The sequence below is a fragment of the Xyrauchen texanus genome, chromosome 1 (assembly GCF_025860055.1).
Source record: "Xyrauchen texanus isolate HMW12.3.18 chromosome 1, RBS_HiC_50CHRs, whole genome shotgun sequence".
NCBI lineage: Eukaryota > Metazoa > Chordata > Actinopteri > Cypriniformes > Catostomidae > Xyrauchen > Xyrauchen texanus.
In genome coordinates, this window is record NC_068276.1 from 56,980,202 (window position 1) to 57,007,452 (window position 27,251).

At 38.3% G+C, this 27,251-nt stretch overlaps 1 protein-coding gene across 3 annotated transcripts in view; it reads left to right on the forward strand.

Annotated features, from left to right (window-relative positions):
- The window catches only part of LOC127653757 (DENN domain-containing protein 5A-like), a 62,263-nt gene extending 36,261 nt beyond the window's left edge, over nucleotides 1-26,002 (forward strand). For 2 of the 3 annotated variants that reach the window (XM_052140555.1, XM_052140630.1), the window contains 13 exons: nucleotides 477-608; nucleotides 881-1,033; nucleotides 1,147-1,234; nucleotides 1,788-1,872; nucleotides 14,125-14,253; nucleotides 15,907-16,028; nucleotides 16,709-16,854; nucleotides 19,367-19,485; nucleotides 19,564-19,742; nucleotides 19,857-19,939; nucleotides 20,088-20,211; nucleotides 21,668-21,836; nucleotides 23,517-26,001. In XM_052140555.1, the coding sequence (XP_051996515.1) occupies nucleotides 477-608; nucleotides 881-1,033; nucleotides 1,147-1,234; nucleotides 1,788-1,872; nucleotides 14,125-14,253; nucleotides 15,907-16,028; nucleotides 16,709-16,854; nucleotides 19,367-19,485; nucleotides 19,564-19,742; nucleotides 19,857-19,939; nucleotides 20,088-20,211; nucleotides 21,668-21,836; nucleotides 23,517-23,700 (1,713 nt within the window). In that variant the 3' untranslated portion in view covers nucleotides 23,701-26,001. Of the gene's footprint in view, nucleotides 1-476; nucleotides 609-880; nucleotides 1,034-1,146; nucleotides 1,235-1,787; nucleotides 1,873-14,124; nucleotides 14,254-15,906; nucleotides 16,029-16,708; nucleotides 16,855-19,366; nucleotides 19,486-19,563; nucleotides 19,743-19,856; nucleotides 19,940-20,087; nucleotides 20,212-21,667; nucleotides 21,837-23,516 lie in introns of all 3 variants that reach the window. The other variant, XM_052140710.1, reaches the window with a different exon arrangement.
- Nucleotides 26,003-27,251: the final 1,249 nt, after the last annotated feature.

Consider the following 27,251-nt stretch of genomic DNA (forward strand, 5'->3'; position numbering starts at 1 on the left):
ATTCTGTCATTTACCCATCCACCCCCACCAAATCTGTAATACTTTATTTTATGTAACATATAACAAGATGTTAGCTAGAATCAGTCACCATTCACTTCCATTTGCATCTTTTTTCCAAACAATGAAACAAAATGAGTCTGAGTAAATGATGACAATTACAATTTTTGGGTGAAGTATCTCTTTAACTGGTGCAGCCATTATTGTGTTTATTTAGTCATGATTCAGGATCTATTTAGTCATGATTTTGAGGTTTATTTAACACAGCACCAAGTTCAATATTTAAAGTGGTGGTAACACAAAAGAAAAAAGTTGAATAGAAGTGTCTGTGCTCTAAATGTTCTCTTTTGATTGTAAATCATCTGTGCTTATTTAGCTACCTGTACTTACCTGTAGCCAGTGTACTAGAGTTGTGCAGGTAGTGCATTAAGTGTCCAATGGCTCAGTTGTCATGTGACACTGTGATGTTGTGATTGCAGAAGTATATCCAGGAGGCCAGGAACCTGGGCACGACTCTCCGCCAACCCAAACTCTCCAACCTATCACCTTCTGTCATTGCACAGACCAACTGGAAGTTTGTGGAGGGACTGTTGAAGGAATGTAGAAACAAGGTGTGTGTTTTGTTCTACTATAGTATTTTGGTGATACACTCAAGCTTTTCATATTTAGTCAGTTGTATTTTGTCTGTTTAGCATAGTCCACTTGTGATCAGATCATCTGAAATGGGTGTTAAATAATAGTTCTCCCAAAAATGAAGATTTGCTGATAATTTACACACCCAAATTTTCATTTTTGGGTGAACTAGTCCTTTAATACCAGGTAGGGTCAAAGAGAGAATCTTGATGTAAGGGTTAGCTAACCTCATACGATCTCTGTGGCTTAGACAAAACGCATGCTCGTGGAGAAGATGGGTCGGGAGGCGGTGGAGCTGGGCCACGGGGAGGGTAGCATCACAGGTGTGGAGGAGAACACGCTCATCGCCAGCTTGTGTGATCTACTGGAACGAATCTGGAGCCACGGTCTGCAGGTCAAACAGGTAAACGATAAACACGCATGCTCACACGTCATGACTACAAGGGCTTCTCTTATGATTTTGGTCATGTGTTTGGCTTGTGAAGTGACACTGGTGCTTTTCTGTGTGTTTGTTAGGGAAAATCTGCATTGTGGTCACACCTCTTACATTATCAGGAGTGTAAAGAGAAGAGAGATGCTACTCCAGCAGGACTAGGCCCTCCTGGTAAAGGACTTTGAAGATGGCGATGGCTTTATAATATTTTGTACATCACTGCTCTGTTCCAAAACCTAGCAAGACTTCATTTTCTACTGTCCATATAGGCAGCACCCTTCCAAGGCTGCATCTGAACCAAATTTGATCTTCATAAGTGACCAATTATAATGTACCAATTATAATTACCGAATTTAAATGACCATTTTACACAATATTTACTTCAAAGCAAACACTGTTTTAGGCCGGTGCTGATAATGGCTAGATATCTGCCAATTAATTGGACTGGCCGATATATCTGTCTATCACTAAATATTGAATATATCTAATGTTAACAACATGTAAAAAATTATAATAGACATTTATTAAAAATCTGGGGGATTTTAGTCACTTTTGGTGGCATTTTTGCCCCAAGCCCTGGTTAATTTCTGACCCCGCTAACAATGTTGTTTAGCAGCTTGCTGGGGTTTGTAACAGAGCCTTTGAATGCTTGGGTTTCAATGTTGCTTTCAGTGAAAAATTGCTGAATAGCTGTGGTATGTTAATGTTCTGTTTTGTGTCTCAGGTATCATTCATGACACAGAGAGACGGAAGTCAGATGCTAGTTGTGCATTGCCGCCTCTCAAAGTCTCCTTGATCCAGGACATGAGGTGAGTATCACTGCCCTAAAAGCTACAAGCGTCATTTTTTATTTTGTGACTTTCTTCCATCAAACAATTGCACTTATTGATTTTGGAACAACCCTCTTTGATCTGTTTTCAACATTAAGTGGAGAAACACAAACATTAACTTTGCATACTTGTACCTAATAAACAATTATAATCAATTAAGCCTGTCAAAAAATATAGATCAGAAACAAAGACGAGTACTCTTGTATATCAAATTTAAAAACAGGATTCCAATGGAAAATATGGGATGGGATTTTTAAAAAGTCATGGAAATTAATGCAAATTACTTTATAATAAATACACTGTATAAAGTATTTGTTAAGCATTCGTTTGTAGTTAATTGATCATTTGTAAATTATTGTTCCTACATTATTAATGCATTAATAAGCTACATATAAATAGTATGTTATTTGTTTCTATTCACTTTAGCTAATTATTTAGTATTGTTTATTAAGTTCAGATTTAGGCAGTTTGATCGTTTTTGTTTTTTTATCCGTAGTAAACAACTTTAATATCATACCTAACTGATGTATTTTAGTTGATGCAAACCAGTGGTAAAGAAGTGTTTATGAGAACATTAAGAAAGCATAAATTCATAGTTAATAAAGATATTAAATATGTAATGAATTGGATAAATATTTCTGCTTGATGTGTATATTAATGTTTTAGAAACACTTACTATTAAATCAATTAATGCTTAATAAAGGTTGTAATTAAGAACTTGCTAATGGTTAGCTAAGCATTTTGCGTGACCTAATCTAAAGCGAGAAATATATGTGCCTAATTCAAGTCGTTTTTATTTGTATAGCACTTTTCACAACACATCGTTTCAAAGCAGCTTTACAGAAAATCATGCATTAATAAAAAATGTAACCGTTATGTCTATAATGTCTATGAGTCATCATTGTGTAGTTTGAATAAACATTTTTATGAAGTGTGTATACAAATAAATAATTAAATAATAATTGTATTATAACCCCAGTGAGCAAGCTGAAGGCGACTGTGGCAAGGAACACAAAACTCCATAAGATGTTTGTTAATGGAGAAAAATAACCTTGGGAGAATCCAGGCTCACTGTGGGGGCCAGTTCCCCTCTGGTAGCATGAATATAATGCCAATATTAGTTATTTATCTGCAGTGCAAGTCATGGTTTAAAATGTGTAAACTAAGTAAGCGTTAAGGTCCATTGTTTTAAAAACCAAGCAAAAACAAAAACATTTCCAATGGAATTAAACATTTATTAACATGGTTCAACAGAACGTATGGCCAGTTGGCCCAGGGCCAATGTGAGAGCTTCGCCCTTTCATGCCAGTACTGTCACTTGTCACTAAATCTTCCGTTGATCTTGTAATTGCATTGTACATGCATCCTAGTCTGATAATTAAACCACAGCAGCCTGCGATTTCATTTAAGAACTAAGTGATGTGTGAAGACATTGACCCGCTAAAAACATCACATAATGACTTCTGTAATCTGTGTATTAGATTACAGAAAGCAAACGCTCATTTAATGCAAAGCATGAAACTGCAGCCTCTTACGGTGTAACTGTCAAACGACCACGTAGCGAACTGCTAATCCAGAAGTGTGAAACTTCCGTCAAACAGACACAGAAACTTACACAGTGACCCATCAAAATAAAAGGTCAGTTTAAATGTACGTGTGAAATGGAAGAATTATGAAAAATAACGCATTACTAGTTCATAGTAAAAATATTATATTTATTTTAATAATAATAATACTGACTGTCACACCTGGAGTTCGTGAGTTCGAATCCAGGGCGTGCCATGTGACTCCAGTCCGGCCTCCTGAGCAACCAAATTGGCCCGGTTGCTAGGGAGGGTAGAGTCTGTGATGACGGGAGCTAAGATGTCGTCATCACTGCTGTAGTCATTACAAATTGTTTGTGGACTTATGTTTCTTTACATTTGTTATTTAGGGTTTTGTGTTTCTGTTGACTATGGTGCAGTCCCTTAGGTTCATTATTCTATAATACTCATTTATAATAAGTTGAAGATATGCTGTTGGAGTTGATTGCAGATAGGTGCACATATCAGTGGTCTTGACAACATGTTATGTCTACTATAGTTTCTTTTTGATTTTTGGAAAGTTAATTGTATAATGGTCATATATTTAAGCTACAAAGGTTTTGTATTGATAACCCTGTAGTTGGTATGGTCTTGAGTGTAATGAGCCTGTTCTAGGCTATATAAGACAGTCTAAACGAACCTTGTGAGGAGAGGAGGGGTTATATTGCTGAACATATCATGAAGATTTGTGCTGCCTGTAGCAATTTGTTTTCTTTGGTTATTGTCATATCAAAGTTTGCACTGAGTCCAGTGTATGTTTATTTTTGGTAAATATATATTTTTTTGGTTTAATTTTGGAATTGTTTCTGTGACACTTCACTGAGAGTTCAGTACACCCCTACTACTCCACTGGCCTTTAATAAAAATCCTCTTTGGGATGATATCTGAGTCCTGAGCCTATCTACCATCTCCCTTGATCTCTACGGGACACATTATGACAAATGGTGGCAGTGGTTTTGTCTAGTGCAGTAGAAGGCTTCAGTGAAACGTCAGGATGCCACCCAAGAGGCAAACCATTCAGAGAACGGTGGAGGAAGATGACGATGGTGCTGAGTCAATGCCTGACCAGGAAGGTATAGTGTCAGTGGCCACTACTTCACAGATGGCAGACTCAACAGGGGAGAAAATGGATCAGCTCAGAAAGACTGTTGAGAGTTTCATGCAGTCACAGCATACCAAAGAGTCGCAGCTGGAAAAAGAAGCGTAGCGTCAAGAACACAGGTGGCGTACTCTTCAACATCAGTTCGGGCAGTTGCAGATGGAGGTGCAGAGAGAGCGGCAAGAGCGACAAACATTGGGAGGTGTGTCAGCGCAAGCCTTTTTCCCTTTGACTTCCGTAGGGCAATACAGCCCTTCCCAGTCAAGTACTCCACAGAAGGCAGAGTGGTGAAGGAGGGGGTCGAGAGACTACGGCATCGGTGAGCAGGCAAGGGGTGGCTCCACACGCAATGGATGGGCTGGCAAGGCCCAAAGATGTTACCTCTTCAAGAGGATGATGACATTGAGCACTATTTAACAACCTTTGAGCCGGATTGCTCAAGCCTGTAGATGGCAAATTGAGGACTGGGCGTTGCATCTAGTGCCATTGCTGACAGGCAAGGCAAGAGCGGCTTATGTTGCCATGGATCTTGATGACACTTTTGAGTATGCTAGAGTGAAAGAAGCAATCTTGGATAAGTTTGAGATCAATGCAGAGACTTACAGGAGCGTTTTAGGGCAAAAGCCCTACGACAAGAGGAGACGCCTAAAGAGCTGCAGGCAAGATTGAAGGATCTGTATGACAAATGGATAACACCCAGACAGCGGACCAAGGAGGAAATCGGAGAAATGATTGTGCTGGAACAGTTTCTTGTAGTGATTAACCCCGAAATCAGAACCTGGATTTGTGAGCACAATCCCACTTCTTCGAAACAAGCAGCTGAGCTGGCGGAGACCTTCATTGCTGCTAGACGGTCAACTTACCAGCTGGGTTACAGTCATGGCAGCCTACAGTACGACAGGTAAGTCTGGGAGGGGGTTCGGTAGTGGTCAATCTTATAGCGGCACTAGAGGCTTAAGTTCACAGACTCCCCAATCCAGATCTTACCCTAAAAGTTATCCACAGCCAGAAGGTCAATACAAAGAGAAGGCAGTGCTTATATGTCATGGATGTGGGCAGGCAGGGCACAAGAAGGCAGAATGTACATTACAAAGAGTCAGTAATGCACGTCTTTGTTATGATCCCAGACCGTCTCAAAGACTAGTTGAAGCAGGTCAGAATATAGACACAATTGTTCGGTGAAAATAGGAGGTAAGCAGTTTATGGCTTTGGTAGACACTGGATCCAGTCAGACGTTGGTGAGAGAGGAGTGTGTTGGGGATCTACAGATGTCCAGTCAAGCTAAGCTAAGGGTACGTTGTGTTCATGGAGACGAGAGAGAGTATGCTACTGTTGATTTGAAGATGGAGGTTGAGGGTCAAACATACTTGTTGACAGTAGGCATTGTGGACCAAGCCCCTTATGCAGTTGTTTTGGGTAGGGATGTGCCAGTACTTGTTGACTTATTGCAAAGGCAGACTGCTGTAGCTGAGGTTAGGGCAGTTACAAGAGCTGAAGGCAAGACAGGCAGAAGAGCATAAACAGTCTCTTAATTTGTTACCTTTTTCGGAGGAGCCCAGAGCTAAAAGGTCCAGGAGGGAGAAAAGACAGGGAAAAGTCAGGGGAACGGTTATGGTAGAGCAACTCCCTGAACCTGACAGGAACGACTTTTATGACATCCCTCATAATATAGTTGATTTGCAGAAGCAGGATGTTACACTTGAAGGTCTATTTCAGAAAGCTGGTAGTTCACAATCGGGAAATAGATTTCAAGACAAAGAATTGTTTGTGTTGAAGGGGAACATATTGTACCGACAAACAGATAGTGGTGATCAGCTAGTTGTCCCACAGTCGATGAGGGCTAAAGTGGTGCATTTGGGCCATTCCATTCCTTGGTCAGGGCACCTAGGGCAACAGAAAACTCTGATGAGAATTTCAAGCAGATTTTATTGGCCCGGTTGTACATGGATGTGATTGACTTTTGTAAGTCATGTCCAGAGTGTCAGTTATCAGGCCCTGTTAAGAAAGGTGACAGAGCACCGCTGGTCAGCCTACCCATAATTGATGTACCTTTCACGAGAGTAGCCATGGACATAGTAGGTCCTTTAGAGAGAAGTAGGTCAGGGAACCGTTACATTTTGGTGGTGTCGCGATTATGCTACAAGGTACCCTGAAGCCTTTCCTCTTAAAAAGATTAAGACCAGGCAAATTGTGAATGCGCTTGTGCAATTGTTTTCACGGGTAGGGATACCTTCAGAAATCCTTACAGATCAAGGCACCAATTTCACTTCCAGACAGATGAAAGAAGTCTATTCACTGTTAGGCATACAGGCCATTAAGACCACTCCGTACCACCCCCAGACTGATGGTATGGTTGAACAGTTCAACCAGACTTTAAAGGCAATGCTCCGCAAGTTCAGTATCTGAGACAGGCTCAGACTGGGATCAGTGGCTTCCGTATCTCCTCTTCAGCTATAGAGAGGTTCCCCAAGCCTCAACAGGTTACTCTCCATTTGAATTGCTCTATGGACGCCAGGTACGTGGACCGCTGGACATCCTGAGGGAGGCCTGGGAGGGAGGCAAAGCAAGGGAACAGGTGAATGTGGTTTCATATGTCTTGAGAATGAGAGAGAAAATGGACTCTATGGCAGAGATGGTTCATACCAATATGGCCAAGGCACAGCAACATCAGAAGTCATGGTATGACCAGTCATCCAGGAAAAGAACTTTGACCCCGGGCCAAAAGTGTTATTGCTTCTCCCAACATCAGACAGTGGACTGCTCGCCAAGTGGCAGGGCCCTTATGAGATACTGAGGAAGATGGGTCCTGTCAATTACTGAACTATACCTGCCTGAACGGCGGAAAAGAAGCAAGTCTTTCACATCAACTTGCTGAAACCCTGGCAAGATAGACCAGGGCCCCTATCAGACCAGCTGTTTGCACGGAAGGTCGACGAGGAGGAAGAGTCTAACGAGCAATATTTCCCTACAGCTGTGAATTCTCCGGTCTTCCCTGAGTTGGGTCATTTGACATCAGAGCAGCAGGAAAACCTTCAATCACGGGTTCCAGGGGCCTATTCAGTGACAGACCAGGCAGGACAGAGGTGATGCAGCATGACATCCGCCTTCTATCACAGGGTCCAGTCCGACAGACTTGCTGTAGGGTTCCTGCAAGACTCATACCCGAGTTAAAGAATGAAGTAAAGGTAATGCTGGAGATGGGGGTGATCGAGCCTTCCAGGAGTGAGTGGTGCAGCCCAGTCGTCTTGGTACCGAAAAAGGATGGCACATTAAGATTTTGTGTAGATTTCTCCAAGATGAACGCTATTTCTGCCTTTGACCCTTACCCCATGCCAAGGGTTGACTGAACTCATAGAACGTTTGGGTAAAGCCAAGTATCTGAGCACACTGGACTTATGTAAGGGTTATTGGCAGATTCCTTTGTCTGACACTTCCAAGGAGCTAACTGCTTTCAGGGTCCCAAGTGGGCTCTATCATTTTAGGGTCATGCCGTTCGGCCTTCATGGGGCCGTAGCGACTTTCCAGAGGACTATGGACTGTGTTCTGAGAGGTACTGAGGACTTTGCAGCAGCCTACATTGATGATGTGGTTGTTTACAGCTCGTCATGGGAAGACCATCTGGAGCACCTGTCAGCTATATTCTCCAGAATCCATGATGCTGGGCTCGTGGTTAACGCCACTAAATGTCATTTGGCAAAGCCTGAAGTGTCTTATTTGGGATATGTGCTGGGTGGTGGGGTAATTAAACCTCAAGTGGACAAAGTGGAGGCAGTGCGTTCTTGCCCACCTCCAACAACCAAAAAGCGGGTGAGGTCTTTCTTAGGTCTCGTGAGGTTGGTACAGACGTTTTATTCCTAATTTTTCCACTCGAGCAGTTGTGCTCACTGACCTCACTCAGAAGGCTAGGCCCCAAAAGGTTGTGTGGACACCTGAGTGTGAAACAGCATTTCAAGATCTCAAGGGTTGTTTGTGTCAGGGGCCAGTGTTGCAGAGCCCCAACTTTGACCTTCCTTTCACAGTGCAGACGGATGCATCGGGAGTAGGGCTAGGAGCTGTCCTGTTGCAAGGTGACAGTGAAAATCGAAGGCCGGTGCAGTATATTAGCCGGAAATTGTTCCCTCGTGAGGTCAGATATTCTACTGTGGAGAAAGAGGCTCTGGCTATTAAGTGGGCATTAGATACTCTGAAGTATTACCTCATTGGTAAAGATTTCCTCTTGGAGACTGATCATCGGGCCTTGCAATGGCTCCACAGGATGAAAGACAGCAATGCCCGCATTACCCGCTGGTTCCTCTCACTGCAACCGTTTAAATTTCAAGTGAAATACAGGGCAGGAGCTCAAAATGTTGTTGCGGATTTTCTGTCCCGTCACTATGATGAGTGACGGGCTTAAGGAGTGGGGTGTGTGATGACGGGAGCTAAGATGTCGTCATCACTGCTGTAGTCATTACAAATTGTTTGTGGACTTATGTTTCTTTACATTTGTTATTTAGGGTTTTGTGTTTCTGTTGACTATGGTGCAGTCCCTTAGGTTCATTATTCTATAATACTCATTTATAATAAGTTGAAGATATGCTGTTGGAGTTGATTGCAGATAGGTGCACATATCAGTGGTCTTGACAACATGTTATGTCTACTATAGTTTCTTTTTGATTTTTTTTTTCATTAACCACACAGACAAGTTTTTAGCTATGCATTTTTGTTATTTATTATTTCAAATTTGTATTTTTTTCCCACATTGCAAACAGATACCCCACATGCTGTTTACTTACCATTTCCTGTTCCTGTGACTCCTCAAAGGAGGGGCGGGTCCACAGCTTTCCTTTTTCTTGGGTTGGGTTAAACGATTTCTACTAATAGGGAACTTAATCCTTGGTAATGTAGGCATGGGGAAATGTCTTATTGTGTTTGCATTTAGTTTAAGTTGCTGAATGAGTTTATTTTATTTAATTTTTGATTTTTGGAAAGTTAATTGTATAATGGTCATATATTTAAGCTACAAAGGTTTTGTATTGATAACCCTGTAGTTGGTATGGTCTTGAGTGTAATGAGCCTGTTCTAGGCTATATAAGACAGTCTAAACGGAACCTTGTGAGGAGAGGAGGGGGTTATATTGCTGAACATATCATGAAGATTTGTGCTGCCTGTAGCAATTTGTTTTCTTTGGTTATTGTCATATCAAAGTTTGCACTGAGTCCAGTGTATGTTTATTTTTGGTAAATATATATTTTTTGGTTTAATTTTGGAATTGTTTCTGTGACACTTCACTGAGAGTTCGTACACCCCTACTACTCCACTGGCCTTTAATAAAAATCCTCTTTGGGATGATATCTGAGTCCTGAGCCTATCTACCATCTCCCCTTGATCTCTACGGGACACATTATGACAGAGTCACATGGGGTAACCTCCTCGTGGTCGCTATAATGTGGTTCTCGCTCTCGGTGGGGCGCGTGGTGAGTTGTGCGTGGATGCCGTGGTAGATGGCGTGAAGCCAGATGTCTCCGCGGTAACGTGCTTAACGTGATAAGATGCGCAGATTGACGGTCTCAGATGCGGAGCAACTGAGATTCGTCCTCCGCCACCCAGATTTAGGCGAGTCACAATGCCACCACGAGGACTTGGAGTGCATTTGGAATTGGGCATTCCACATTGGGGAGAAAAAATGATTATAAATATTATTATTACTATTATATCAAGAATAATGATATTTTAGCAAATTTCACAATGAAGTGTGCTGTTGTACTGAATGTACTGACAAGTTGTTACAGTGATTCTCTGTTTTGCTCACATTATTTGACAAAAATAACAGTTTTAGATTCAGCTGTGAAGATGTTATTGAGGCACTTTTATATGATAAAATAATTACATTTGATGAACTCTATGAATTCATTTTATTAGTCATATTTTTATTTAAAAAATTATCTTTTAAACATGGAATTCAGAAAAATAAAATAGAAAGCAGAACAAGGAAAAACAAATATTTCATCAGGTCCTATTTTTTATACCTTCCAAACTTAAACATTTGCACTTTCTTTGAAGTAATACAATTTGTTGATGTATTGAATATCTAATTTTGCTCATTGAAACTTTGGCTAAAAATGGTTTTCTATGAGAGACAAATGTGTCTTCCTGAAGGGGGCGCTAGGCCTGAATCCTGAAAGCTGAGTTCTTTGTTGATCAGCATTCAAATCTTAGGACATTGTTGTCATACTGCAGACATTTGTACATTTAAATACTGTGCTTGTATCTTTTTAATACAAGGATTGGTACCTGAGATACAAATGCGCCTCTGAAATCTCAAATTAATACATGAAATATTCTATTCAGAAACCACAAACTACTGTTATGTTTCCATCTGGCCTCGCTGAGAAAAATAACATGTAAAAAAATAAAACTGATTATATACCGGACTATTCAATAAACTAATGTTTGTGAATCTTATTTGGATACTTATATATATATATACATTACAAGTCAAACTTATACAATGGAAGTTATATATATATATATATATATAACTTACATTGTATATAGTTTGACTTGTAATGTATTGTAGGTTACAAGTTCATGTTATGGCTTATAAGAAGATATTGCTTTTGTAACTTTCCTTAAAGCAGGCAAAGACCACTTATAATATGATCATGTCATAAAGCCTTTTGACTGTTTACACAACACTGCTTTTGCATAACAGCACTTATACGATTAACTTTATTAGCCTCTGCTGCATTAAAACTGGATGTTGCTTGTGTTATAATGCATTATACTCTTTAAGTATAAGTATGACTAGTCGAAGTCTTATAATGTATTATAACTACTTATAATTATTTGAGAAGTTATATTATAAGGTGTATTATGAGACACTATGAATGCAGAATGCAGTATGATGCCTTTACAATGCATTATAAATATGGGCTTCACGGAAAGTGTTACCGACAATGCTTTTGTAACTTAAAGCTGGCAAAGTCAACTTACAAGGGTTTATGATCATGTCATACACATGCTGCTTTTGCATGACAGCACTTATACAAGCTTCTGCTAATCATCCAATATTGGATTTTTTTTTTGTGTCATAATGCATTATAATCCGGTTTTATAAATGTAGTTCCAGTTATTTATGAAGAGGTATTATACATATTATAAGGTGTATTATGATACATTATGAATGCAGTACAATGCATGTATATTGCCTTTTCAATGCATTATAAATGTGGGCTGTATATTGAATATACATTTTTGTTGTTTTGCTCTGATATGTATGATATTGCTCTTTGTGTGTGTTTGTATAGAGTAAAACTTGCCCGCAAGTCAGTTTGACGTCATCAGTCTGTTTGTTAAGGGTCTTATTGGAGACTTTAAATATAATTATCTAATTCTATTCATTCTAAAGACTGGCACCTGACAAATAAATGGAAATCCACCCCAACTATCACTCTATTAAAATGATTTAACATCCTAAATTTAGAATCATGAATGACTAGAAAATTCGTGGCAAAGTCATAGAAATGTATCAGTCAAAATGTGTGGGAAATATAACGCTCATTGAAATGTGAGGCTTCAAAGGTGAGATCCATGGTCAAACATTACATTGTATTTTTACTCCAGTAAAACCTTAGTTTCTGAAAATGGAAAATGTGTAACAGTGAATGATTTTTTTTTTATAACCTCATGGAAATATGGGTTGAGTGCTGTCATCATATGAAAAATGCAGTGTTTTTGGTGGCAGTCTGCGTAAGGTCTGATATGAGGAGGGGGGTCGTCTCCTTACATTGCATGAGGAAGCGAGACGTTTTATGTCGACACATTATTTCCAGTCTAATTAGCAGCAGACCCCCTGCAGTGCCTTGCCGTGACATAGCAGTGCAGAAAAGCCTTGGCATAACATCGCTCTCTTTAGAAATGTCAGCAACTCCATAGTGATGAGGCATTGAGCGGAACTACTGTACATAATCTAGTTTATCAACAACAATGCAATATTAGCAGCATTATCTGTTCAATCTCTAACCAGTTGTAGCGAAACCGATTTTGCTTCATGGCTTTTGACAGCAAGTGTTGACCCATCAAAAGTATCAAAGTTGTTTATTGTATAAAAGAACACAAAAAAAATCTCCTTAAAATCATACATTGAAATTCTGGATACCATAGATGTCAAAACATATTCAAAATTGGCTTCATCATACTGGACAAAAGGCATATAAAGGCAAAGCAAGTTACTATAGGGGTACTGGCTGCACTTAATGTACGGTCAGACAGTGTTGACTAACAGAGGTGGAGTGGAAGAGAATGTGTCTGGACATGTGATGCATGATAGTGGCTGCGAGCGATGACAGCATGATGGCTGACGCTCTAGGGAGTCTGAGCCAGTTCTTCTGCCCCATTATCTCTCCTGGAATGGCCCCTTGAGAGAGCTGCTAGTCTCCTCCCACTGCACTGCAAGATTGCTCTCAGTTCAATCTTTGGTTTTGGTGCTCCTTTTGATTCTTGTATAGTCATGACTTCCTTACATATGAGCAAGGAAGTCTTTTCTTGGAGTGTTTTTTAGAAATGTTACTAGAAAAAAATCAGTAGCTGTTTCCCAAATGACATACTATACACTATGCACTTACATTGTATACTATGTACATAGCCATGTAGTATACGAATTTTCAAAGTGTAGTATCGTCTCAAAGGAACACTTAACTATTTGTTTACTACATGGAAGCATTCGCCGCTTGACAGCTGACGTAAGTGACATTTCAAATGCTTCCAATGTGTTGTTGCTAGCTTTTTTTATTTTTTGTTATTTTTCTTTTTTGATTTTCTCCCCAATTTGGCATGCCCAATTCCCAATGAGCTCTTGGTCCTCGTGGTGGAGTAGTAACGCGCCTCAATCCGGGTGGCGGAGGACGAATCTCAGTTGCCTCCACGTCTGAGACCGTCAATCCGCACCTCTTATAACGTGGATTGTTGAGCATATTACCGTGGAGACCTAGTGCGTGTGGAGACTTCAAGCTATTCTCTGCGGCATCCATGCACAACTCAACATGCACCCCGCCGAGAGTGAGAACCCCATTATAGGGGCCACGAGGAGGTTACCCCATGTTACTCTACCCTCCCTTGCAACCGGGCCAATTTGGTTGCTTAGGAGACCTGGCTGGAGCCACTCAGCACACCCTGGATTCAAACTCGTGACTCCAGGGGTGGTAGTCAGCGTCTTTACTCACTGAGCTACCCAGGCCCCTTGTTGTGGCTAGCTTTAGCACATTAGCCAAACTCCATTCAACATTTGTATTTTAAATGATGTACACATTCACACAGCGTGCACTGAGTGCATGAAGTGTCCTACATTCCACACTCCGTTTTGACGGTTGAAGAATAATCTGGGTACTCGTATTACTAAAACTTATTTTTGTTGCATTTTCAGAGTAATCATAATACTCACAGTACTTGCACTACAAAATGACCATAACTCATTTATTTATACGTTGCTGATACTGTATTGGTATTTAAAGTGTTATTGAAATATCCTGCAGCCTTTCAAACTACTGTAACTCACTGTTGGTTGTTCATCAGGCACATCCAGAACATCAGTGAGATCAAGACGGATGTTGGGAAGGCCAGAGCATGGGTGCGTCTCTCCATGGAGAAGAAACTGCTTTCCAGGCACCTGAAACAGCTCCTGTCTGACCATGAACTCAACAAGTAAGACCTATTGACCAGTTTTGTGGCAATATGGAAGGCACTTTCATTTATCAGATGTAGATGAAGGTTTGGATATCAAACAGTAAATATGTAATGTAAGAGAAGCAGCTCAGCAAAGAATAAGGGACCATTTAATTATTCACAGGCCTTGAACAGTTAACTGGATCATCCTCAGTGCAGAATTCTTTGTGATGTCCTCGTTTGACCTGAAAATCTCTAACTCTGAATTTGAACTACGTTTCAACTGTCTTTGACCTTTTGGTTATAAAATTTACTTTATATCAGCATGCTTAAAAGCTGGTATTTTGTGCTTAGAATTGTACTGTGTTGTTTGTGGGTGAATCTCTTGAAAACCATCAAGAAATCTTCCAAGTCATATTTCACGCCAAAGTGGAAAGATTGAAATAAGAAATTATATTTTGTGTAAAGGTAATTAGAAGAATGTTACAGGTGCAAGTTATGCTCAATCGACGGCATTTGTGGTATAATGTTGATTACCACAAAATGTAATTTAGACTCTGTGGCAGGGCGGAGGGTGGGGCCGGGTCGTGATTCGAGAGGGATAAAGGCTGACTGACAAACACACACATGACGGACATGTCCGTAAACGATCTCTCTCTCCCGCACAATCCTCCGCAGTCAGCCTTTATCCCTCTCGGAGGCTTGATTAGCCTGATAAGGGACCGGGTGTGTATAATCAGGACCCGGCCCCACCCTCCGCCCTGCCACAGACTCCTTCCTCCTTTTCTTGAAAAAAAGCAAAAATCTGGATTATAGGCACTTACAATGGAGTGAATGGGGGCCAATTTTTGAATGTTAAAATACTCACTTTTTCTAAAAGTATAGCCACAATACATAAACAATATGCATTTAAACATGATTTTAGTGTGATAAAATCACCTACAAACCTTTTCTTATAGCCAATTTTACAACTTAATTGCCATGACAATATAATATCAACAAACCCTAAAATGGCTGTAAAAATGGTTGTAAAAAACAGCTCAAATAATACACAAGTTTTTACAGGACTAACTTTTAGAAAATTGTTAGCATCACATTTTTGCCTTTAAACCCTCCAAACATTGGCCCCATTCACTTCCATTGTAAGCGCCTCACTGTAGCCTCGATTTGACGGACGAATCGAAATAATGTTTTGTGGTAATCAACATTATACCACAAATGCTGTCGATTGAGCTTAACTTGTATTGAACCCAGAATGTTCCTTTAAGCTTATTTTGCTAAATATAAAGAGTTTTCACAATGTGACATTATTTTCATGATAATTAACTACAATGTACTGTAATCATAATTGCCTACTGTAGTGTGAAAACATTAAATATGATTCAGATTGTGAAGAACAATTGTAAATATACATTATGATGGTATTTGTTGTACTTAATTTATGATAATTTATGTTGATTTTAATCATTGTGTGTCGGCAGTACATTTCACCCGGAAAAAGTTAATAAATAAAATAAATGATATTTTGCATATTAAAATGATGCTTATTTTTTTAACCATTAAGATATTTTTGCATTGTGACATTTATTTTTATTTCACATTTATTTCACAATTCTCATTAGTATGACTTGAACATTTCTTCGTGAGATTCACCCTTATGGCGTTTTTTATTTTTTTAAATTTTTTTTAAAGGAAGCTCTATAAGCGCTATGCTTTTCTACGCTGTGATGATGAAAAGGAGCAGTTCCTGTATCACCTCCTCTCTTTCAACGCAGTCGACTACTTCTGCTTCACCAATGTCTTCACCACAATTAGTAAGCAGAGTACATTTCACAATACAGACACCGCATACCTATTCCATGTCTGAAAACTTTGAGGTCATACATACTGTATCAGTGTTTCCTACAGAATCTCCAGCGCCACGGCAAAACAATAATTTAACTTGACTTGAATAATACCCTAGTTGGGAGCTTGCAGTCTGAATTGAATGTGATGAGATAAAAAGGCTGGTTGCCGCCAAATAATGCAAAAATGACATGTCTTTTTAACGTGCAAATGAACATTTAGCAGATATACACATTCAAAATTACAGTCTTTCTCTTTTGGGAACACAGACCAAAAATTATTTTGTCTCTTCTTGTACTCACTTGTTTTGCCCAATGCTCTCCAGAATGATTGTCCCCCATTACCATTTATTTATAACTAACAATAGTAAGTAGCAAATCATGGTTCAAGGCTGTGACAAACTAAAGCCTTTTGGCTACTTTATAAAAAGGCAGAAGTCCTCCAGCGCCGGCAACAGAGAAACACAGAGGAGAAAAATGTTTTATCAGCAACATCGACATCAAAAATATTTTTTTCCAGATAACCGATAGTACTGAAATGCAACCAATTTCCCGATATATCGTCTGCCTTTACTCTGCAGTTGCTACTAACCACTTAATGTTCTACATCGCATTTCTACTCTTGACTTCCTCTTTATTTTTATTCCCAGTGATACCATATCATGTGGTGATCATTCCCAGTAAGAAACTAGGAGGCTCCATGTTTACGGCCAACCCCTGGGTGTGTGTGTCAGGGGAGCTGGCTGAGACCGGAGTACTACAGGTGCCGAAAAACAGTCTGGAGATTACATTTGAGGTGAGCATCCATATATATGCTGCTTAGTGACGAATAAAGTGCGTCTACATTGACGATCTTACAATAAATTTCCTTAAAGCTTCACTATGTAACTTTTGGCCCTCTAGCAGTTGAAGCATAGAGCTGGAGTGACTTGTGGAGGAACACTGTTTTGGTAATTACGTGAGTTGGGCTTTGGCTCCACTATTCTGTGTGGACGAATCTGATGATTCGAATACCACTGGTGTTACCATGGTTACAGGTGATCATCTTATCAGAGCGAATGTCACTAACAATAACAAAACTCGCCCCCCTACCCTCAAAAACAATAACAATTAAAAATAAAATAACGGAAGGAAGAAAAAGATGAATGTCTGTAAAATATGTCTTTATAGCAGGCGAGTAGCATTGAGTAGTGCCATTGTCCTTCCTCGAAAATTAAATTGAAAGCACAGCAGTACCACAATCCATAATAAAATTCCCCATTTGAGTGGATAACGCTATCTAATGAACTACCGCCCAATAAAATGGACCAGAGCTGTCTCTTAATTTTATCGGTCCAATAAAATATCTTGCCTGACGAGTGAGAAAAACAGCATCTCTGGGTCGGTTTTAAATACTTTCCCAGAGTTGTCGCCACCTATGAAAAAGCTAAGCCAAATAGTTTCGTGTTTTATTATTACGGGCTCTGTCACTTTACCTTTTTGCTTGCAGATTCTTCTCGTTTCCAGGTTTCTTTATATTGAAAACCGGTGATTCTCCAGAGGGTTGCTTTTTTGAATGATCTATGGTCAATGTTGCTCATGTGTTGTGGCTGCTAGCCGTCAGCTTCAAACTACTACCACACCTATCACTGCACACATATACAAATGAAGAATTTTAGAAAACTATTTCATGTCTGTAGGTCCATACAATGCAAGTGATGGTGGCCAGAACTTTCAATCCCCAAAAAATCACAAAGCCATCATAAAAGTGGGGGCCTGGGTAGCTCAGCGAGTATTGATGATCATCCCTGGAGTCGTGAGTTCAAATCCAGGGTGTGTTGAGTGACTCCAGCCAGGTCTCCTAAGCAACCAAATTGGCCCAATTGCTAGGGAGGGTAGAGTTACATGGAGAAACCTCATCGGGGTAGCTATAATGGGGTTCTCGCTCTCTGTGGGGCGCGTGGTGAGTAGTGTGTGAAGCCTCCACGTGCGCTCTGTCTCCATGGTAACTCTCTCAACAAGCCACGTGATAAGATGCGTGGATTGACTGTCTCAGACGAGGAGGCAATTGTGATTCGTCCTCCGCCACCCTGATTGAGGCGAGCCACTACACTACCATGAGGACTTTGCGCGGATTGGGAATTGGGCATTCCAAATTGGGGTATAAAAAAAAAGAAAAAAGGCAGCATAAAAGTAATCCTTAAATCTCCAATGGTAAAATCCATGTTTCTGAAATGATTTGATAGGTGTGGGTGAGAAACAGATCAATATTTAAGTCCTTTGTACTATCAATCTCCACTTTCTCTTCCACATTCATCTTCTTTTATTTTTTGGTGATTGCATTCTTCTTTCATATCGCCACCTACTGTTTGGGGCTGGTCAAAGGAGGAGATTTATAGAAATAGAAAAATACTTAAATATTGAATTGATCTTTCTCACCCACACCTATCATATTGCTTCTGAACACATGGATTTAACCACTGGAGTCTTATAAATGACTTTTCTGCTGACTTCATGTGATTTTTGGAGATTTAAACTTCTGGTCTCCATTCACTTGCATTGTATAGTCTTCTTAAAAGCTTTTGTTGTGTTCTGCTTCAGAAAGAAAGTCATACACATCTGGGATGGCAGTTAATGGAGTTAATGATGAGAGAATTTTCTTTTTTGGGTGTACTATCCCTTTAATAAGCCAACAACGTGTAAAGTCATGTAAATTACAAGGGAAAGGTAATTGATGGTTTAAGCAAAACTTGTTGACAGAGCTAGATTTTTGCCTTCTACACTGATTTTACTTTGCATATGCCTTTATCAGCGTTCTGTCAACATATTCAGTGTGTGCAAGTCTGTTTGCAGATCATTTCAATCGTTCATTTTAAAAACTAAAAAATGATTGTCAAAAATGTAAACAAAGTTTTCTAGCATTGTCGAATTTGTGACGATCTAGTTCTTTATCTGGTTGATTTAGCAAACAACATTATATTTAATTGCATTGTGATGCTGTTTCTTTTTTTTTTTTTTTATTAAATGCTGGTGTTGGTGAATTTTTATTTATTTATTTTTAATTTTGGGGACAAAATAGGTGTTTGTTTCAAGTTACAAATTTTGTTTACGTCGCATTCGCTTTTCATTCAATTGTATACATTTCATGGCATTTCATTATGTCGTTTATATTGTATAAATTAAATGGTAACATATCAGCTATCAACCACCCTGTTCTCTAGATATGAGAATTTGCCATTTAAAAACACAGATTGGTACACAATTACTGAATTCCTGTTTCGTAATGTATTTGTAGTTTTGTTGTATAATTCTATCTGCATTTCACACAGTGCCAGAACCTGGGAAAACTAACCACCATACAGATGGGCCATGATAACTCAGGACTGTATGCTAAGTGGCTAGTAGAGTGTGTGATGGTCCGGAATGGGATTACAGGGCACACCTACAAGTGAGTACAACGAATCTCAAATCACCATTATCAAAAATTCATGTTCGACTCTTAACTGACTGTATGACTGTTGTGTAGGTTTCCATGTGGCCGTTGGCTGGGTAAAGGGGTGGATGATGGCAGCTTGGAAAGGATACTGGTGGGCGAACTGGTGACTAACACGGAGAGCGAAGAAAGAATGTGTCGGACTCCTCCAATGCAGCAATCCCCCGGGATGATGCGGCGATTTGTCACCATTTCACCAAACAGCAAACCAAGTGAGTACTTGAATATCCTTGGATGTTCAAAGTCATATATGATAGACTTTATTAATGAACTGTAAAGAGGATATTGCTGTTGTCTCAAACATATTTCATGTTGGGCACTACTAGAGTTAAACACTGGCCAGATCCAGGAAGGGGTGGGAGAGGCGATTAATGGCATCGTCAAACACTTCCACAAGCCAGAAAAAGAGGTAAGGACTAGCTTTTTTTTTTTCTGAAGCTAATGGTATCAATACAGATCTTTGATGTTATCTGTGAAAAAATGTAAAGAAAAAAGTGTACAGGACAATGGCAATTATCCGTTCTTACTTTGTTGACATTTCTCCTGTCCTGTCCTAGAGAGGAAGCCTCATATTGCTTCTCTGTGGAGAGTATGGTTTGGTGTGGGCACTTGAGCAAGTGTTCCAGCATGGCTTTAAGTCACCACGCCTCTTCAAGAACGTCTTCATTTGGGACTTTCTAGGTAACAAATACTGTTGAAGTCCAAAAAAGTTTCCTAATTCTTATTAGTAGTGTTTGCTAAAGCCGAAGTATTAAACTCGGAGGCCTAACCCATCACAAAAAGCATGGTATTTCAAATCATGCGATATGTGTGCTATTTTTGGCTTATGATTTTTGCCAGGGGGATGATAAAGTAAGGGGGGTTCCAATGCCTAGATGTAAACAAATATATCGGTTTTACCGATTAATCTGTGCCGATAGCTGCTTTTTTTAACTATCGGTTATCGCAAAAAATGTATGCAGATAGTTCTGGTGATAGATTTTTAAATATATATATATTTATATATATATATTCCTCTGTGTTACACTATGGGCCACACTGGAGGATTCTACAGTAATTTTATTAATTTTGGACTCATTTTATAGATTTTTTTTTATACATTCTATAAATCGATTTCAAAAACTCTTGGCTGATTAATCGGTTATCTGCCTTTTCCATCACCTTCGATATCATCAAAATACACTATCGGTTAACCTCTACCATAGACTTACAGAGGTACCCAAGCCACACTAGTTACCAGAAAATCATAGAGACTTAAAGGGATAGTTCACCCAAAAATGAAAATTCTCTCATCATTTACTCACCCTCATGCCATCCCAGATGTATATGACTTATTCTTGTGCAGAACACTAATTTATATTTTAATAGAGGAATATCTCATCTCTGTAGGTCCTTACAATACAATTGAATGGTGGCCAGACTTTGAATCTACAAAAATGACAAAGTCAGCATAAAAGTAATTAATAAGACTCTGGAGGTTTAATCCATGACTTCAGAAGTGATATGATAGATGTGGGTGAGATACTCATTATTTAAAGATCAACATTTATGTCCTTTTTTACTATAAATCTTCACTTTCACTTCCACATTCTTCTTTTGTTTTTTGGGGATTTGCATTCTTCGTGCATATCTCCACCTACTGCTCGGGCTGGTCAAAGGTAGACATTTATAATAAAAAAGGACATAAATATTGATCTGTGAATCACCCACACCTATCATATTGCTTTAGAATATATGGATTTAACCACTGAAGCTTTATGGATTACTTTTATGCTGCCTTTATGTGCTTTTTGGAGAGTCAAAGTTCTGGTCACAATTCACTTGCATTGCGATGACAAACAGAGCTGAAACATTTTTCTAAAAATCTTAATTTGTGTTCTGGTGAAGAAAGAAAGTCAAACACATCTGGGATATCATGAGGGTGAGTAAATGATGAGAGAATTTTCATTTTTGGGTGAACTGTCCCTTTAAGGGTGGCCCATTGCACACTGAAGAAACTACCTAAAAACATGCTGAAAACAACCCTACACTGGCAAACATGTCTAATGTTTTCTATATAGAAAATTTTTAAATCTTGCTTTCTACTTCTTTTCCAAAAGTATCATAAATCATTTGTTTACATGCTTGATTCCCATAGAAAAAGCTCAAGTGTACTTTGAGAGTGCGGAGCAGAACCAGATGACCCACGATGAGAACTTGCAGATGAGGGTGCGCCATTTCTGCCATTTCATGCGTGCCATCAACAGCACACCCAGAAACATCGGCAAAGATGGGAAATTTCAGATGCTCGTGTGTCTCGGGGCCAGGTTTGTCATTAACCTTTCTATTTACTTTAACGTAACAGATCGGTACCTCTAATATTCACTGGATGCATTATAAATTTATGAACATTTGAAGAAAAATAGAAACATTTCTCAGCTCAGTAGGTCCTTAAAACGAAAGTGAATGGAGATTTCTCTTTTGAAGCTCACAAAAACACAGACAGTCAGCATAAACTTCATTGATACGACTCCAGCAGATAAATAAATGTCTTTTAAAGTGATACGATCCCTTTTGGTGCGAAAAGATCAATATTGAATTACTTTTTAGCTATAATCCAATTATTAATATATATCTCACTTTCTCCTCTCGATTGAGACATCCAGGATAAGCACACAAACACACCACTGTGAGTAAAGGAACAGATAAATACAGATCTAAACCAAAACCAACCAAGCTTCTGTACAGCATTCCTCCTACTCACTTGTAAACTGCGCTGTTCTTCCGGCTGTGACGCACGTGCCTCAGTTCTCACGTGTTTCAAAGGCTAATGCGATTACGTCACACACGTGATACTTAAATATGGACTTTTTCGCACCAAAAGCAATCATGCCACATTAGAAGACTTTTTTTGACCGTCGTATCGATGAGGTTTATGCTGATGGTCTGTGATTTGTCAAGTCAAGTCAAGTGTTTTTTATTATCGTTCAACCATATACAGTTAGTACAGTACACAGTGAAACGAGACAACGTTCCTCCAGGACCATGGTGCTACATAAATCAACATAGGACAAACACAGAACCACATGAGACTACACAGACTAAATGAAATACCTATATAAAGTGCATGTGCAAATGTGTGCAAAAAGTACGGGACAGTACAATAAATTACTAAAAATGAACAGGACAATAGGCACAGTGAGAGACAGTGCAGCGCCGACCAGTACACAGTAGTACACAGTAGTGCACAGTAGTGCAAAAGATGACAGTTTCTAAAAAATGCCAAATGTAAACATAACATACTATGAGATAATGTTCTATGCATATAGCAGTCATTTCCTCAGCCTTTCGAAGAAAGTAGAGACACTGCTGGGCTTTCTTGGCAATAGAGCTGGTGTTGAGGGACCAGGTGAGGTTCTCTGCCAGGTGAACACCAAGGAATTTGGTGCTTTTGACGATCTCTTTTGACGATTTCTGGAGCTCCAACAGAGAAATCTCCATTCACTTGAATTTTAAGGACCTACCTTTACTTGAGATTTTTCTGTTTTTCTTCAAATGTGTTCTGCTGAAGAAAGAAAGTCAAACACATCTGGGATATCATGAGGGTGAGTAAATGATGAGAGAATTTTCATTTTTGGGTGAACTGTCCCTTTAACACTAAAAGCAAAAAAATATGCATTGACTACTTTTATGATACTTTGGGTCCTTTTTTAAGCTTTTAAAGGGAGGCAATATCAGCTGCCACTATATAGAGAAGATGGGCCACATCTCCTAAAACATCTCCTTTTTTGTTCAAATGGGTCTGGAAAAACACGAGTGTGAATAAATTATGAAATTTACATTTTTGGGTGAACTATTTTTATACTCTATACTCTGCTCCACTGCGATTCACTCTTCTCTCTACAGCATTATTTTACATTGAAGTGTTGTTATTATTATTTACATTTCTGTCATTCGGTCATATGTTCATTGTTGACATCAATTTTGTCTTTGTGCTTGATCACCAGAGATCACCTGCTACACCACTGGATAGCACTCCTTGCCGAGTGTCCAATCACAGCACAGATGTATGAGGACATGGCTCTCCTAAAAGACCATTCTCTGGTGAACTCTCTGATTAGAGTGCTTCAGACCCTGCAGGAATTCAATATCACTCTGGAGGCCTCTCTCGTCAAAGGGATCGGTATATAATATCATCTGAAAATAGGGATGCACCGATACCACTTTTTTTCTATTGCGATACCTGAAATCTCAGTATCGGCCAATACCGATCCTGATCCTGAGTTATTTTTTTGAACCCATTCAACTTGAATATTAATATCATTTGTAAACAAATAATAACTAATTTAGAATTTTAAATACAACAGTAATATATTTCAACCATTCACCTTTAACTTTTAAACCCTCGTGCTTTTATTTTGACATTCTGAACTCTCCAGGACGTCCTGTATGTGTCTGTTTGTAGGCAAGTTCACAGTGGTTTAATTCGCTTCTTATTCAAATTCTGGTAAAATCTGTTCTAAATGCATATTATAAGTGAACCGAACTATTGAGCATCTACATCTAAGGTGTTGTTCGTGAGTAACGCGCTGGCGCTGTGCGTGCATTTTATACATTTACATCACAATCTTTTGTGATTCTCAGAGCTTTCGCACATCTTCAAGTGGCTTTGAATAAAATGCACAAAACATATGAACTACATTAAGGGTGTTTTTATGGTTCATTTATGTAATTTTAGGAGCATGGCCGAAACAAACATGACTAACAGAGAGCAGCGGATTTGGATCGGGCTCATCGGACCGATACCCGAACTGTCTAAAAGCGTCAGTATGGGATCGGTGCATCCCTATCTAAAAATAGAACTAACACAGATCAGTGGGGACCATGGACTATCTAAACTTTTTTTTTTACATGGAGAGACTTGACCAAGAGGACTGAACTTGGCTTATGTTAAAGCTACTGTCATGTATGCCATATAATAAGTGCAATGAGCCTTTTCAATTGTGTCATGATTTTTATCAATAATGTTACTCTTGGACATTAAAATATGCCTATTTTGATCCATACTTTTCACAAAAGTGAAAAAAAACCCACCTACCGTTTTATTGAAAGCTCAATATTTTTCGTTGTTGTTGTGGACTGCTGACAATGGCTATATTTAAAAGTGAGAAAAACTGTTGTTATATTTTCAAAGAAGAACAGTGTTATTTTGATATGTCGGTCAGGTTGCTTGCTCTGTGCTATTATCTAATCCATACTGTCCCAATGCAGAGTTTGAAGCAAATGATGTAGAAGTATGGTTTATTAATATGACATGGGGAAAATCCTATTTTTACTTAAAAAAGAAAAGAAAAAAAAAGCTAAGAATGGAAAGATGAAAAACTAGAAAACGCTCTTGTTTTGTAATGAATCCAGGGGCTTGTGTCATGCCCAAATCATACATCGCCCAGGTCATGTATTGATGCACAGTATTTGTTGTATCGCATTTGATGATGATTCAAATGAAAAACAAACTATATTCCTGTAATTTCTAACTGTAATACAGTAAACTATTACTGAATTACAGTTTTGAGAATCACCACTGAGAATAATGGAAATGAGTCAATGAAGAAAAAAAGTAAAAAGGAAAATGTCTGAATGAAAACGTGATTAATTATAATGAACATGAATTCACAATGCAAAAAAAAAATGGTCCTAAAAATAGACGTAATTTTCTTTATGCAAAATATAATTTTGTATTTTGGTGGTGAAATGTGACCTGGAAATGTTTTCGTGAGATTTAACCTGTTACAAGTACATTATAAACATGTTTTATTATAATATAACCCTATAATCAAAGACATGAATCACAAAAATGATGTCCAAACCTCTATTGGATAGACTATAAAAACTAAAAACAATACAGTACTAGCCGTCCTTGTACTACTGGCTTATGGTAACTTTTCTTTCATCCCTAGAAAACCTCTAACCAAAGGATCCGTAAAATTCCCCGTCTATTCAGCCCTCAACTCCTGACTGCAATTCGGAGTAGAATTAAATTGCAATTGAACTCAGTTGTGACAGTCCACCCCCTTAGTAAAACATGCTATGCAATATTTACAGCTCCAAAACACCTGTGTTACTGAACACCGATTGAATATCACCTGTTTTAGAGTGTAGCATAATTTGTAGTCAGGACATAACTGAGAGAAGCACATTAAAGGCTGACATTCATGTGCCAATTTCATCATGACTGTTCTAGTACCCAAGCAAACACAGCTGGCATGAGCATTCTGGGAGGTTTTTTTTTTCCTTGTGTTTTATCTCTTGATACGTTTATAGACAAAGCCGTGTAATGTAGTGTTAAATATTGAACAATGTGTACAGTGTATAAAATGTATTAAAGATGACAATTCAGTATGGTTGTGATGCTTCAATCACCTGTAGAAATGGAAATCAGAAAGCCAAAAAAATTATATTTTGGATACAAAGTTATGGAAGCCAGTTTCCACCATGTTTTTATTTATTTATTTATTTTCAGAAAAAGAAAAATGTGCTTTGGTAAGCCATAATGATGAAAAACAAAATCATAATGACGAGACAAATAGTACGAATTATGAGAAAGTCAAACTTGTGAGACAAGAAGATTGTAAATCATAATTATCATGGGATTAAAAGTCAATGATTACAAAATTATTAGATTTGTATTTTATAATTATGACATAAAAAGTCACATATTTTAACAATTATGAGAAGTCAAAATTATGAGATAGAAAGTCAACTCAACTATGAGATACCAAGTCATAATTATAAGTCAAAAAGTAAGAATTATGAGATCTTAAATCATTACAAAAATTACTTGATTAGTATCATAATTATGACAAAATGTAACAATTGAGAAGTAAAAATTATGAGATGGTCAATAATGAGATACTGTCATAATTATGAGATCGAAATCATAATTAACATTATATTAAGTCAATAAGTCAATTATTAACAATTAATAGATTAGTTTATCTTAATTAGAATGTAAAAAGTTACAATTATGTATGTGAATTATTAAATATATGTGTTATAATTATGAGAAAACCCTAATACCCCTATGAAACATTTTTAATTATGAGATAAGTAGTCAAAATTATGAGATTGTAAATCAATTATTTAAAAAACAATTATGACGTAAATGTTTTTAATTGTCAAAATTGTGAGATAAAGTAGTAATTATAAGAAGCAAAGAAATGATGAGATATAAAGTCAATTATGAGATACTAAGTCATCATTATGAGATTGTAAATCCTAATTTTCATTATGAATTATCAGAAGTCAATTATTATTATTTTTTAGATTAGTATATAATAATTATGAGATGAAAAGTTACAATGTAACAAAATGTAAATAATGAGACGTCTAAATTATGAGACACTTATAATCATAAATGAGATCGAAAGTCATAAATATTGTAAAACTAAAAGTCATAATTATTACAAAAGTGATTAGATTAGTATCTCATTATAATTTAGTATCTCATAATTGTGCCACACCAAAGAACATTTGTTTGTTTAGTTTTTTCCAATGCATACGTAGTTGTTTTAAGAAGACACTTTGATAGTTGCATAGTACTGAATGATTAGCATAATACTCCAATCTCTACTTCAGAATCAGAATCAGCTTTATTGCCAAGTATGCTTACACATACAAGGAATTTGTCTAGGTGACAGGAGCTTCCTGTCTACAACAATACAAACAATACCAAAAACAGCAGC